This window comes from Alligator mississippiensis, chromosome 15 (assembly GCF_030867095.1).
Source record: "Alligator mississippiensis isolate rAllMis1 chromosome 15, rAllMis1, whole genome shotgun sequence".
Classification (NCBI taxonomy): domain Eukaryota; kingdom Metazoa; phylum Chordata; order Crocodylia; family Alligatoridae; genus Alligator; species Alligator mississippiensis.
Genome location: NC_081838.1, coordinates 5,998,350 through 6,011,088, shown reverse-complemented (window position 1 = coordinate 6,011,088; position 12,739 = coordinate 5,998,350). Strand labels below are relative to the sequence as shown.

Genomic DNA, 12,739 nt, shown 5'->3' with positions numbered 1-12,739 from the left:
AGAATTGCTCAGTGCAAGCTGTCAGGCCCAAAAGAGCAACTTTTCCAACTCTCAAGCCAGTCAAAGAAAAGTCACTGCGTATACCGAAGCGCCGGGCCTGCCTGTGTCCTCCGGCTCCCCTACATTAATGCCGCGCTCGCTTCCAAGAGCCCCGTGGAGGACACGCCAGCTAGCTCCCTGCCCCTCCTGAGGAGGCTGGAGGCCCTGGCCAGTCACTTGCTCCCGTGTCACCGGGGAATGCATGGCCTGGACCTGGGGGAGCAGCACCAACCGCGTGGCCCGCTCCCACCTGCTGCCTTGCCTCTCAGGTAAGGGGCAGCCCCACGCGCATGCGCACGACGGCTGTGGGTTCCCCGCGCTGACGTCAGGGGGCGGTGCCGCCGGAGGGGCGGGGCTTCAAGGGGGCGGGGTGGGCCGAGCGCAGCTGAGCCGCGCGTTCCAGGCGGCGACAGGTGCGCGGAGGCGCTCGCGGCCGCAGGTGAGTCCCGGGGGGCGGCGGGTTCGAGCCTGGGCCGGGGAGCCCGCGCGGGGCTCCGCTCTTGGGCCGCGCAGCCGGAGCGGGTGGCCGGGCAAGGAGCCGCGGGTCCGGGGGGGCAGCGCTGGGCGAGCCCCGGTGGACAAAGCCCGGGCTGGGGGGGATCCGGACTCCTTTTCCACATTGCTTGCGCAGGGGCCACTTCTGCTTTGCTCTCTAGAAAGTTGATGCATCAGCAAGGGAGTCTTCCCCTTTTGCCGGGCAATGAAGCGAAAGACACGCTCCAGAGAAATGATCTTTTTTTCCCTTTTAATTATTATTCTTTGCTGGAGGGTGGTCTCCGCGCCCGGGCTGGCCCGCGCCGTCTCCCGAGAGCGTCGAGCGACGGGTCGGCAACCCTACCCCGACCGTTTCGAGACACGATACAAACTGAGACCGTGAAACGTGCTGAGGCGTGCCCGCGATAATCGCTGCGTTCTCACCGCGTCGTGTAAGTTAAATGAGATCTGCCAAATGGACCCACGAAATTCCTACCTGGAAGCCTGAATTACGGGCACGACACGTATCCGTACCCGGCGTCGGCGTAGTTCGGTCGTCTTACTCTTGAGGAAACGGTCAGCGCGGCTGCTGAAGTGCAGGGCGCCTGAGGTTTCCAAAAGGGTGGTTGGGAGGGAGAAGGAAGGGGTACGAAAGCGGTGTCAGGAGCTGGAAGCTGATCTGGGAGCAGGGCTCATCTTTTAGGATGACGTTGCCAGCGGTATGCCGGCCAGGGCTGTTATTAAGAGTGATGTTCCAGTTATTTTGCTCTGCATATCATTTTGACACCCCTCAAATTTTGGTGCCCTAGGCGACCGCCTAATTCGCCTCATGGTTGGCCCGGCCCTCGTCGTTGTTAGGGGCCGGGTGGGTCCTTACAAGATCATCGTAGTTAGGGGCTGGACGGGACCTGGCAAGTCTTTAGGAAAGACGGCTGGGGTGATGTGACCCCGGCAAAGCGGGCATCAGGATGCTTTTTGAAGGGTTGGCAGCATCTCGCTAAACGTCAAGTGCTCAATGTGTGAACTTTTTAAGTAAACACCCTGCGTGTTTCGAAAGAGCTTTAAACCGAGCAAATGTGAAGAGACTGGGGAGGCGACCGCCACTCCAGCAGGCACCGGTACTTGCGGTACCCTGGCACCGAGTCTGCCAGCTCGAGGCAGAAGCAGGTAATTGTGCTGAGACAGATGTCTTCGTAGCCGAGAGCTGCTTTCGGAAACAAGACGCTCATTATTCGGCACGTTCTGTGACTCCTAACTGAACGCAGTCTGATCAGCCCGCTTCTCTGGTCCGACCAGCAAATGCTGTTATTACCTTTTCAGTTTATAAATCTAGGCTTTTGCATCCTTCTTGAAACCTTGCTGCTCGGCGTGGCTGTTGGTTTACAGAAACTTCTCGGCTGTCTTGCCAGTTGTAAATATCTGCGACTTGGGAGCCGTTACACCTGGGGAAAGTGCTCTGGTGTCTCTGTAGAGCAGAGAACCAGCGTAAAGCTGTTTATTTCCATGACCGGTGATGGCACAGCTTAAAAATCAGTAGACTGCCGTCTCGGATATCTTGTTTGTACCATACCCATTTGTTAAGGGGAGAGTGGTATTTTTGGAGGGGGTTCATTCAGAAAGACCCAATGAATAGTAATCCTGATTTTTCAGTGATGACCATAATGACTTTCGAGAACAAGCAAAGATTCAGTAATTGAATAATATATAAATCTAACGCACATAATCCTCTCGTACTTTGTCAGGTTTTGCCACATAAATAACCTTGCTGCATGCTTCAGAGGCCTACATATTATTTAGCCCTTTGGGGCAGGGGAAGATCTTGGGTGATAGGTTGGCAGAATAGTGAGTTACTATGTTGATAGCTCTTACTTTGTAGCTCTCAGATCTGATACCCCTTTTGGGGTTACCCAAGTTGTTAAAGCAGATGCTCCTTTTCTGTAGCCGCCTAGGTAACGAAGGCAGCTGACTAATGATGGAATGTAATCTGTAGAGCTTTTTCTCTAGACACCTTCCAATACATGCATGTAAATGTAGGGATTTAAACAAGAATAATTGGTATAAGATTAGGAAGCTTAGTTGTAGCTGATGCACACGCTCTACTCCATTTGCAAAATTGTCATGATAATTTGCTGGACTCAATCTCATTCATCCGTGTGGTAATGGGGGGGAACTCTAGCTCACTCTTAAGTAGCCTTGTCAAAATCCTCCTTTCTGGACTTGCCCACGCTCCTCTTCTGTCTCCTTTAGTAATGATGAACTCTTTAGAGCAGAGATGCCTAAGAATTGTTCTTGTGCTTTCCAGGGTATCTATGTATTAAACACATAAACTACTAATATTCATAGTAGCAAAAGAAGTTGCTTCCTGGTGGAGTCAGGACATGAATTACCCAGATTGGGGCCAAAAAAATCACAGATGCCTGAAAAACATGTTAAAACTTGAAACAAAAGAGGAGTAAGTGTGCAGTCTGATTGTGTGAACTTCTGCCTGAGAATGCTATATGTTCGCTCCAGCAATTTGGGATTCAAGCAAGCTTCATGGCTTCTGTCTCGGGGAGGAGGAGTGGAAACCAACAGCTGCTATCGAAGGACTCTTTGCTGGAATTTGTCCTAATCGATTTAATGTAGATGTGGCTTTAGGTGAAGGAGTGGTATCTGAATTGTGGGTGTGTCCTTATTCGTCACACCAAACACGATAACTATCAAAGGCTGGATAACAGAGTGTTTGCATGTTTGAAACCTAAGCATGCTACACGCCATAAATGTGCCGGTAAATTGGTGTCGCTGGCAGTGACATGTTGGGTTTTTACATCTTGCCTGTTTTGCTGAAGACAGCCGACATGCTCTGATCTTAAGCGGGGCATATTGGGGACTTCATTCTGCTCCGCGCAGGTTTGGAGCATTAAATGTGCACGCGCGGTCTAAAGAGTGAGGGACAAGACGAAGACTAGGGGAACCTGATCCTGTCTTAATTAGCAGTTGTGTGGCTAAGGAGAGGGTGTATTTATGTTGCTATTATGCATACACCCAAATTTCAGGTGTGCCCTTGGTGGTTGGTGGCGACAGGCTTGACTATTTTCTACCATGAGCGTTTCTTTGCTCAGTTCTTTGCACGGCAGCCTCTACGTGTATGCAAATTGTGGCTTTGCCTTCACTATGGCTCCCACACAAGCATCTACAGCAGCATCAGCTTTAATGGAGGCACACCACCACACGTAGCTACAGGCTTATTAAAACAGAGGAACAAACCTAGAGCTTAACCACTTTTGCGTTCTCTAACCTTCACCCTTTCTGAAGTGCAGCAGAATTTCAGGATCAAGATATCAGTAACTACTAGTTGAACCCACGCTTCGCTGTGGAAGACTTATTTGATTTTTTTTAAATTTTATTTTCGATAACCTTTTGTCGTCGTCATCATCATCTTCACTTTATGGTCTATGCATCATTGTCTGTTCCAACCTCAAAAGCTTTCAGGCCATCCTTGCCATCTGCTTTCTTTTCTTGTAGACTACAATTGAAATTTTTGACATGGGTGAGATAGCCGCCCCCACGATCTGGCCTCCGGCTCTGGCCTCGGGGATAAGAGATTTAAGTTTATATAGATAATGTCAGTTGATGTGCAAAATGCTTTGGCGCTTGGAGGAATCTAGCCGTGAAACGGTTTGATATCCTGAGGTCTGGATTCTTCCTTTCCAATATAGAAAGGGCTTCTTGCAAGTCGCCGTTGCTTTGTTCATGGAGGTTTGAGAAGCAGGTCCCTGAACGCTGTGCCTGCCCTGTCTTGCAAAATATTTCAGTATACATGGTGTAATAAGTTTAAAGAGTCAAAACAATCGTGCAAAATCAAGCCAGAACTGATACTACAGCAGTAATCCCCCTATAATTGTGTTAAGAGATTTGTAATTTGCCCCTTCCATTTCAACGTGCTCTTAGGCAAAGTTAACAGTGTCTCAACAAATAGGCTGTTGTCCTGGATACAGGTCTCTCCAGATAACACAACATATTAGGGATGTTTCCTCCAGGTTGACATGCAGATAGTAGAGATATGTATGTAGCTCCACTTTCAGCACCGAAGCAGCAGATCCCTTTCGCCTTGCAACTTTGTGGAGAAAGCAAGCAGCCTTGCCAAACAGAACTAATGGCGTGCTCTCTGCCAGGTCTGACCCTCGATTTTGCCCTAATTGCAATCAAAACGCGAACGTCTTGGGAAACGCAAAAATGGGTTTCTTATCTGGGATTTCTCAAAGGATCTGAAGCCCTCTAGCTCTTTACTTATGGGAAGCTCTCAAGTTGTCGAATGCTGTTTGATGAGACTTGAATAATTGTTACCGCTTGTTTGCTGTATCGGCTTCAAAGGTCCTTGGTATACTTGACAACTTAAAAAAACCCATAGTTTACTTGTTTTTACTTTAAAAACCCAGATGGATTTTTTTTGTTTTGTTTTGTTTCCTGTAGCTCAATTTTTTAACTGAATTAATAGCAAAAGACTTCCTCAGGAAAACAGGATTTCTCACCGATGCAGCGATGTCTGGTTCTGAAGGCAGATTAGAAATTCAAGGTCCTAAAAATCTGTGATACTAGGGGAAGGCCAGATATTCAATGTCTGTGTTTGAAATACTCCAGAGTAAGAAGTATGTCAAAAGTCCCTGGCGCTACTGCTGAAAACCAATGCATAAGGGAAGACAAGGTCCAGCGGTCACAAACTGGAGGAAGACCGTTTTAGACTGGACAGAAGGGAAAACTTCTTTACCGTCCGAGTCTCCAGAGTCTGGAACAGATTTGCCCAAAAGTGGTGCAAGCACCTGCTCTGGGTACGTTCAGGAAGCGTTTGGATGATTATGTTGCTGGGGTGATCTGACCCCAGCTGATTTCCTGCCCTCTGGGCAGGGGTCTGGACTCTGATCAAACAAGGTCCCTTCCAGCCCTAATGTCTATGAAACAAGCTTCAGCAGGAGTAATTGTTTTAAAATGGTATTTAACCTAATCCATTTCTTCTTACCCAGACCCGAGGAAGGGCATTTTATGCCCAAAAGTTTGTCTGACATGTCTCCCAACTCTAAAATGGATCCAATAAAAGATATTTTGCTTCTCATATAGTGCTAGCATTATATTCTAACAGAACAAAGTTCCTTACTGTTGGGTCCCCTTTTGTATGGTCTCGGTTTCTTTTAAAATAGCATTCAGTGTCAAACTCTAATGATTTGGTGGGAGATGGGGGGTCAGAGTGACCATGCTTTTCATTTGGTTGGGCTAATCACAGCTGCTACTAGTAACAAGGGATCAACACAAAATTAACCTACTCGTATATTTATAGATTCATAGAAGTAGGGTTGGAGGGGACCCGAGCAGATCATCTAGTCCGACCCCCTGCCCTGGGCAGGAATGAATACAGGGCTCTTATGACCTCTACTAAGTTTAATCTCAAATAACCCCAGCTAGGTAGTTATCTAATATTGGAATCTAATATTTCAGCCTCCAACAGTACTTTCTTCTGCGGCATGCATCCTTCCAAGGTGTAGACTGGTATCGCATCTCCTGTTAATATCTTGGATAACCTATTCATATTTGGGTCTGTTTATCTTTCCTTTTAGGTTAGCCCCTCCAGTTCCATCATTGCTGTCTGTAATGCTGAATTCTCTCAATCTTTCTGGTCATCCTAATCATCGCTCTCTTGAATTCAATGAACTAAAAGTAGTTCTAGTAATTGGCATGGGAAGAACATCTTTGCCATTTTAATGTGTTCAGTTTAATCTTTCTGGAAATAGCTTTGTATATTTAGGTTCTAGATTTCATACGCGACGAGTCAGTAAGGGTTTTACTTATTGATGTGAACTGTGAGCATCCTCGCATTGTAAGCTGCTCCAGGGCAAGTTTCTGCAAAGGCGCTATGGGCGCGTGCACACATACTAACTTTCTGGCAGTTAAGCCGGCTTAATTTTAAGTTGATTTAACTGTCAGAGCAGGCAGATGTATGTGGAACAGGGTTAACTTAAATGCAGCTCGAGATAATACATTTCCAAGGTGCGTTATCTTGTGTCACATTTGGTAAGTTGATTTAGCTCACGAGATGGCAGGTATGATATGGTCGCAGCATACACTCCAACATGGCTTAATTTAAGTCAACTTAGTTAAGTTGACTTAGTTAAATCACCTTTGACTTAGTATGTGTGTCCGCACCCTATGATATCAACCTTCCTTTTTGGCTTTGGCTTTCAGGTTAATGTTAAATAAAAGCTACATAGTGACTCCTTGCCCTCCTCTTCTCTCTTATTATTCTCCATTCCCCCCACTCCCTGTCCCTTCTGCTCTGTGAAGGTCCAGCTGTGTCCCACTTCCTTTTTTTTTTTAATTTGTCAAAGCAAAACTTCTTAGGCAAGCCATAATCTTGACACTGATTTACAGATATGTACTCCTGACTTGGGCAGAACTACTCAGACCTTTCACAGGAGTCTGGTGGGAGACCAGCTCTTTTAGAAACTCCAGTGGCTTGCTCTGAACAACCGTGTCCTCCGTGGAGTCACCAGGTATGGTGGCTGCCGGTGGGGTGTTTGCTCCTTCCCAGTACTTGAAGCTGAAGCGGTTAGGAAGGTATCTGGCCTGCAAGTCTAATGCATCTCTTTAGACTCTGCATTAGATGTGTAGTCTTCAGTGCTTGACCTGAGACCTGTCAAGATGGAATGCAACTAGGATTTACTGTTCTTGCAACGTGTGCACCTCCCAACAAGGAAGTAAAAATAAGTAAGCATGCATTTGCAAAACGTGGCGTTTTGATGAGCCTTTTTCCTATTCCGAGGGGCTTTTCACAAGAGCCGGAGGAAGAAAGTCTCTGTTTTGGAGAGTGTGCTGTCATGCATCAGATTTTCACGAGGGGCTTCAGCTGAAAGTGCGACCAGGGCTCCAGCTGTGTAGAACTACAGAGGTGTAGTCAGAGAGCCAGCACACCAACTTGTTATTACCTGTTAATAGAGCAAACTAAATGCAGGAAATAACTGGTGGAAAAATATGGAACAAGCTCATATTTCTAACCATTGCCCTGTAAGAAACAGTCTGTGTTTTATTGGGTCATTCACTCAATAAACAGGAATAGATTTTGCCTTAAAAGCAGAAAGTCCTGCACCTAATATGATTAATTGACTTTATGAGAGAGGGATAGATATATATTGGGGAGTTAGGGACAGAAAGGAGGAGCAATAAATACACACAGGAGGTAAATACTGCCTGTGTTATTACAGGGCTGCCTTTAGTCGCATATATTCAGGGGGGGAAGAAAAGAAAACTGCCTGGATTTGTGCAAATCTGGCCTAGTTTGGGCTGCCTCTCTGCTAAATAGCTGCACAAAGTCTGTCCCAGTTTACAGCAGTACACAGTGTTTAAAGGTATTTCTTCAGGTAACTGATAGCTACCGCAGGGTAAAGTTTAGAGCGGTCTCCACCAGCAGAGACCTTTTCCCAGCTCGCAAAGGAAGTGGCTGCTGTATTAAGACAAAATGCCACGAGGGTAAAGGAGAAATGTTTGCATAGGAATTCCAGTCCTTGGTTTCATAACTCCAGCCTTCTTACATAAAAGTCGGCAGGGTTGTTGTAGAAGCCAGAAACGGAAAGGACATACTGGGCTTCCTGGAGCCCGTCCGTGTAAGGGGAGCTATGGATCTCTTGCAGGGGTGGGGGTCGCCTTAGCATCCTTTTCTGTTCTGATCCTGTTTGAGTGCTGCTAACTATTGCTGTGGTTAGTGCCTTGCTGGGGAGACTGTTTCAAAGACTTCGTTAAGGGAAGCGGTAGTTTTTTAACCCAGTGGATATGGTGTTTAACCCAGTGGATATGGTGCGCTGGCAGTGACTGTTGGAAGGAGACGGATCACTTCTGAGCATTTAATGGAACATCCTCTTTTGGATCCGATTTTCATATCGATCGTTGCTCTGCTTTGTTTTGGATAGGTATTTCTACGTTCACGAGATGGAGCCCTCTCCATTTAACAGAAGACAATGGGCTTCGCAGTCGCTAAGGATCACTGCCAAAGAGCTTTCTCTAGTCAACAAGAACAAGTCGTCAGCCCTCGTGGAGAGGTTCTCCAAGTAAGTGCGGTGCAGCTTCTGGCCAAAAAAAGCACGCGTAGCCTGGCAGCTGATGGCTCTTATCGTGCACCTGTTCCATATGCTTTTCCTTAAATTCAATTAAAACCTCTTTGCTATGCATTAGCATACTTCTCCATTGTACCTCAGGCATTGTTTAGGCTTGGCAATTGCTTTTTTTCCCCCAGAAAAAGAACTAGCAACCTATTTTTGGTTGCCCTCATTAGTGTTACCAGCTGTGTCTGCTGAGAACAGAAGGGACCGCTTTATCAGCCGACTCACAGTATTGTGCCCCTGGCAATGGGGCACAGCAGCTGTCACCCACCCGTACAGTTTTTTGCATCGGGAACAGATCATTACAGATTGGCATGAGATGCATTGGGCGGGTCTGACCTGCCAGTTCCTGTATACCAGCGTGGGCAACACTCTTCTCTTTGGATCAAAACTGTAATTAAAAGCCCAAGTGCAGACAGCTGCCGGTGATGGATTTTCCCGGTAAGAAACTTAAAGGGTTATCAGGAAAGGCTTGTCTAGGGAAATGTAGAGTGATTTAACATAGGCTCCCCACAACCCCACAGGGCTCTAATCTCTTTAAACCGTGTGTGTTAGGGGAATGCTTTTGCTCCGGGGAAGCAAGGGAAGGGGAGCTAGATTATAGATTCTTAATTTTCCTTTCAGGTTACCATCTTGCCTAGTAGCCAAGACTTCAAGCTCGCTCCTTTAGACAGCAAAGAGATACGCTTGCCAACAAAGACATTCAAACCGCTATTTCAGAAATAGATGCCCTTTATTCACTGCTAATGTTGGAGTGGGGCTGTCCAAGAAAAGTGGCAATAAATGAAGTGGAAGAGATAAAATTATCTTCTGCAAATAAGCACTACGTTTGGAAATAGAGTGGGATTGTTATTCCCTTCCCCTGTCTAATCTGCCATTGATAATTTTGTTCCAATTTGACCTTTCTGCTGGTATTCCCTTAATTCTGGTGAAATTGCGCCCTTATGCACAGGGCTGAATTTTGCCCACATTTCTACAGACTGATTATGTTCTTCCTTTTTAAAAAAAACCCCAAACCAACAGTCTACGCAGTTCAACTCAGCTTTGGATAACCTAGAGCTCCTGCACAGAAAAATATTTCTGTGACACTGCATTGCAACTGAAGCTAGCTTTGTGGAAGTGTACAGCAGGCGTTACCCTGCACACTTCAGCGACAGCGAGAGAGGAACCTTTGGGTACCGCAGTGTAAGCCAGTGGGGCGACTATCCTGCCAGAGCATCAAATAAAGCTCTCCAAAGCATCAGCATTAGAATTGGTGCTTTTTTCCCTCAAAACTGAACAAGCCAACATAAGCAACTCAACCACGGCTGATCCTTTTAGGAGAAGCTAACTTCCTCCAAGGATCAGGCTCTCAGCTGAGCTGCTTGTTGGCCTTTTTTTATAGCTCTGAAACAGGTGACCTGTGGGCTGCTGCGCAGTCTCTGGCATCAGAGCCATTGCCTGGGACGCGCCCCGTTAGTCACCACTGGTGGAGCTAAGCCAACTTGCTTAAGGGGCCACCCTTGGCTGCAATGCTAAGGTAGTATAATCTGCCTCCAGTAAGGGGTAGACACAGGGGTGGGCAAAATGCAGCCCATCAGGCCATTCTACCTGGCCCGTGGGGCCCCTAAAAAATTTAGACAATTAATATTTATCTGCCCCTGGCTGCCTGTCGTGCGGCCCTTGCTGGCTTGCCAAAACTCAGTAAGCGGCCCTCCACCCAAAATAATTGCCCACCCCTGGTAGAGCAATACTAGAACACCTTCCCCACCTTCCTCCCCATTTTGTTGGTGTCCTCATTCCTGTGCCTTACTGCGCTACTGTAGAGGAGCCATCGCAGGAGCACAAACTCGGAAAGTTTGTAATGCCGTATGGCCGAGATTGCCTGAAATCCTTTATAATGCAGTTAAGTAAATGGCAGGAATTTGGCTGGCTGGCTTCCACGGCTCAGAATGGAAGCTGCGATGAGCGCAGCTTGTGAAGAGGTGGTCAGTGGTAGGCGAGACCAGCACCTCTTTGCTGCTCAGGCTAATAAGGGAGGCTGGATGCTGTGTAGGAACCACCTGTGCATAAGATATACAAATGGACTGCTACCAGATCTGGAAATAGATAATCTGTTATCTGCAGGCTGGAAGTTTGATTTGCTTCCTATAGCGGGCTGGGGCACTAAACATGCAATAGGCATAGGAAGAGACTATAGCAGTTTTCGTTGGTGATGTCCCTTCAAGTTTGCTAGTGTTTCACTGATCGGATATAACTTAAGGGTTTTATTTCTGAAGCTGACTTTATCAGCAAACAGGGTTGTAGTTTCACCAAAAAATTAAAAAATACCCTCAAAAACCCTGAAAGCTCTTCATTGTGACATTCGGAGGCCATCAAACGATAGGATGGTTTAGAATCCAAGGAAGAACATAAAGCATCTGTTTTGTGATCACTTAAGCATCTCTCATTCAACAAAGGTGGGTCTAATTGGCATTTCATTCCCTTAATGATACGAAGGCATGTGACTGCTGGACCATCCAGTGAGAAAGTGAGGCAAAACACTCGCTCCTCCAAATCAAAACCAGGCTAACAGGCTCCCCCTTCTTCTGAAGCACAAGTCTTAAGTACAGTAACTTTCTGACACATTTGTGACTTCTTTTAAAAGAAAACACAAATAAAGCATGCTTTCTGCAACCAAAGACCACGGTTCCCAGTGAGCTCTTTTCAGGTTTAGGTTTACTATAGTAAAGTATGGGACACCTGCCAGACTTTTTTTCTTTTTCTTTTGAATGGCTTCATTAATTAATGGATTTTAAATCTCGTATAATTCAGTTACATTGCTTAAAAGAAAGCTTCCTTGTGACATTTTGCATTGCTTATATACTTTCTGACTTCTGCCGCTGCCCGCAATGCACAACCGGTCCTTATCTGCAAGTGTTAAGACTTACATTTTTGTTGTGTCTGTTGGGGCTGAAAAGTATGTAGTGTCCTTGCTTCAGGGTAAATGCGCTCCTGGGATTTGAATTCTAGATAAGTGGTGTGTTGTTTTTTTTTCCTTCCCCCAAAAGGTACCAGAAGGCAGCTGAAGAAGCTACCGCAGAAAAGAAAAGAAATGTAAGTATTTACAGGCTTTATAAAGTGAACAGCAGCAGATGGCCCACCATGCTTACCTCTCCTGTATCTGATGTGTTTGAGAGTAGCTGAACTATTCATGTGCTTTGCTTTGCACTTTCTTTGCAGGAGAATTTGGCTTTTCTGCCTTTCACTGAAGTCCTCCTTTTGACTTATCCCCGATCTGCCTCCTCGGGGCTGACCGAAGCCCAAGGAAGTCAAGTGACTTGTCAAGTGACTCTACCACCAAATGCCAATACCTACTCTTAGCTTGAAGCTGCTGTGCCGTCTGTACTCATTTCCTCATTTCTAAAGTAAACTTTTCAGCTTAAAAGGGAGCTATCTGATTCCAGGAACGTTAATCAATGCTATCCCCTTTTCTAACTGCAGAGTGCATTAGGGGGATCCTTCTTGGAAACAAGTCTACAAGAATTCACATGTCTCCCATTAAGGGCGAGTCACTGTGTTTCACCTCGTGTAAGACTTTCACTCTTCTCCGTCCCCCCTGCCCCACACGCCTGTTGTGGGGCTGGGGGACTCTGCAGGAGAATTCACCAAAATTGCAAGTCTGCATTTCTGAGCAGAACCTCTGATATTTAAAATAAGGCTATTTAAAACCCTTGATGCCCAGAAGGCACGGACAAGCCCCTGTCCAAGTGTGCTGCCTCCATTTCTTTGAGCTTGGGATGCCAAAGCATCGCTTTAGTCTCCTTTTGGGGGCAGCACTGCGAGATACTGGTATAACCGTGCAGTTAGCCGTTCTAAAACCTTTTCCTGGAAGTAGTTTCAAACTGCAGCGTTTGAATGTTAAGCTTCAGTGGCTCGCATTGCATCCAGCTCTGGAGTTGTGGGTGAGGTCTCTCTCTACATGTGTTTTATATCGTGGAGACATCCTCACAAGCATGACATTGGTTTGATATAGCACCTTTAACTCAGGATCTTTGGAGCACAGGCAAAATCACAGATGCAAACTTACTTGTTCCTTTCCGGTGCCCTGATCAGCACTTCATTCAGCATGTTCTGTCCTGCTTCTG

The 12,739-nt window shown here is 46.4% G+C and overlaps 1 protein-coding gene across 5 annotated transcripts in view; it reads left to right on the top strand.

Moving 5' to 3' along the window:
• Window positions 1–395: 395 nt before the first annotated feature.
• LIMA1 (LIM domain and actin binding 1) overlaps window positions 396–12,739 on the top strand; it is a 34,952-nt gene continuing 22,608 nt past the window's right edge. Inside the window, exons 1-3 of one of the 5 annotated variants that reach the window (XM_006264613.4) lie at window positions 396–478; window positions 8,445–8,582; window positions 11,663–11,708. In XM_006264613.4, the coding sequence (XP_006264675.1) occupies window positions 8,464–8,582; window positions 11,663–11,708 (165 nt within the window). In that variant the 5' untranslated portion in view covers window positions 396–478; window positions 8,445–8,463. Of the gene's footprint in view, window positions 479–864; window positions 966–8,444; window positions 8,583–11,260; window positions 11,308–11,662; window positions 11,709–12,739 lie in introns of those variants that run through there. The other 4 variants (XM_014603299.3, XM_059719133.1, XM_059719134.1 and 1 more) reach the window with 4 other exon arrangements.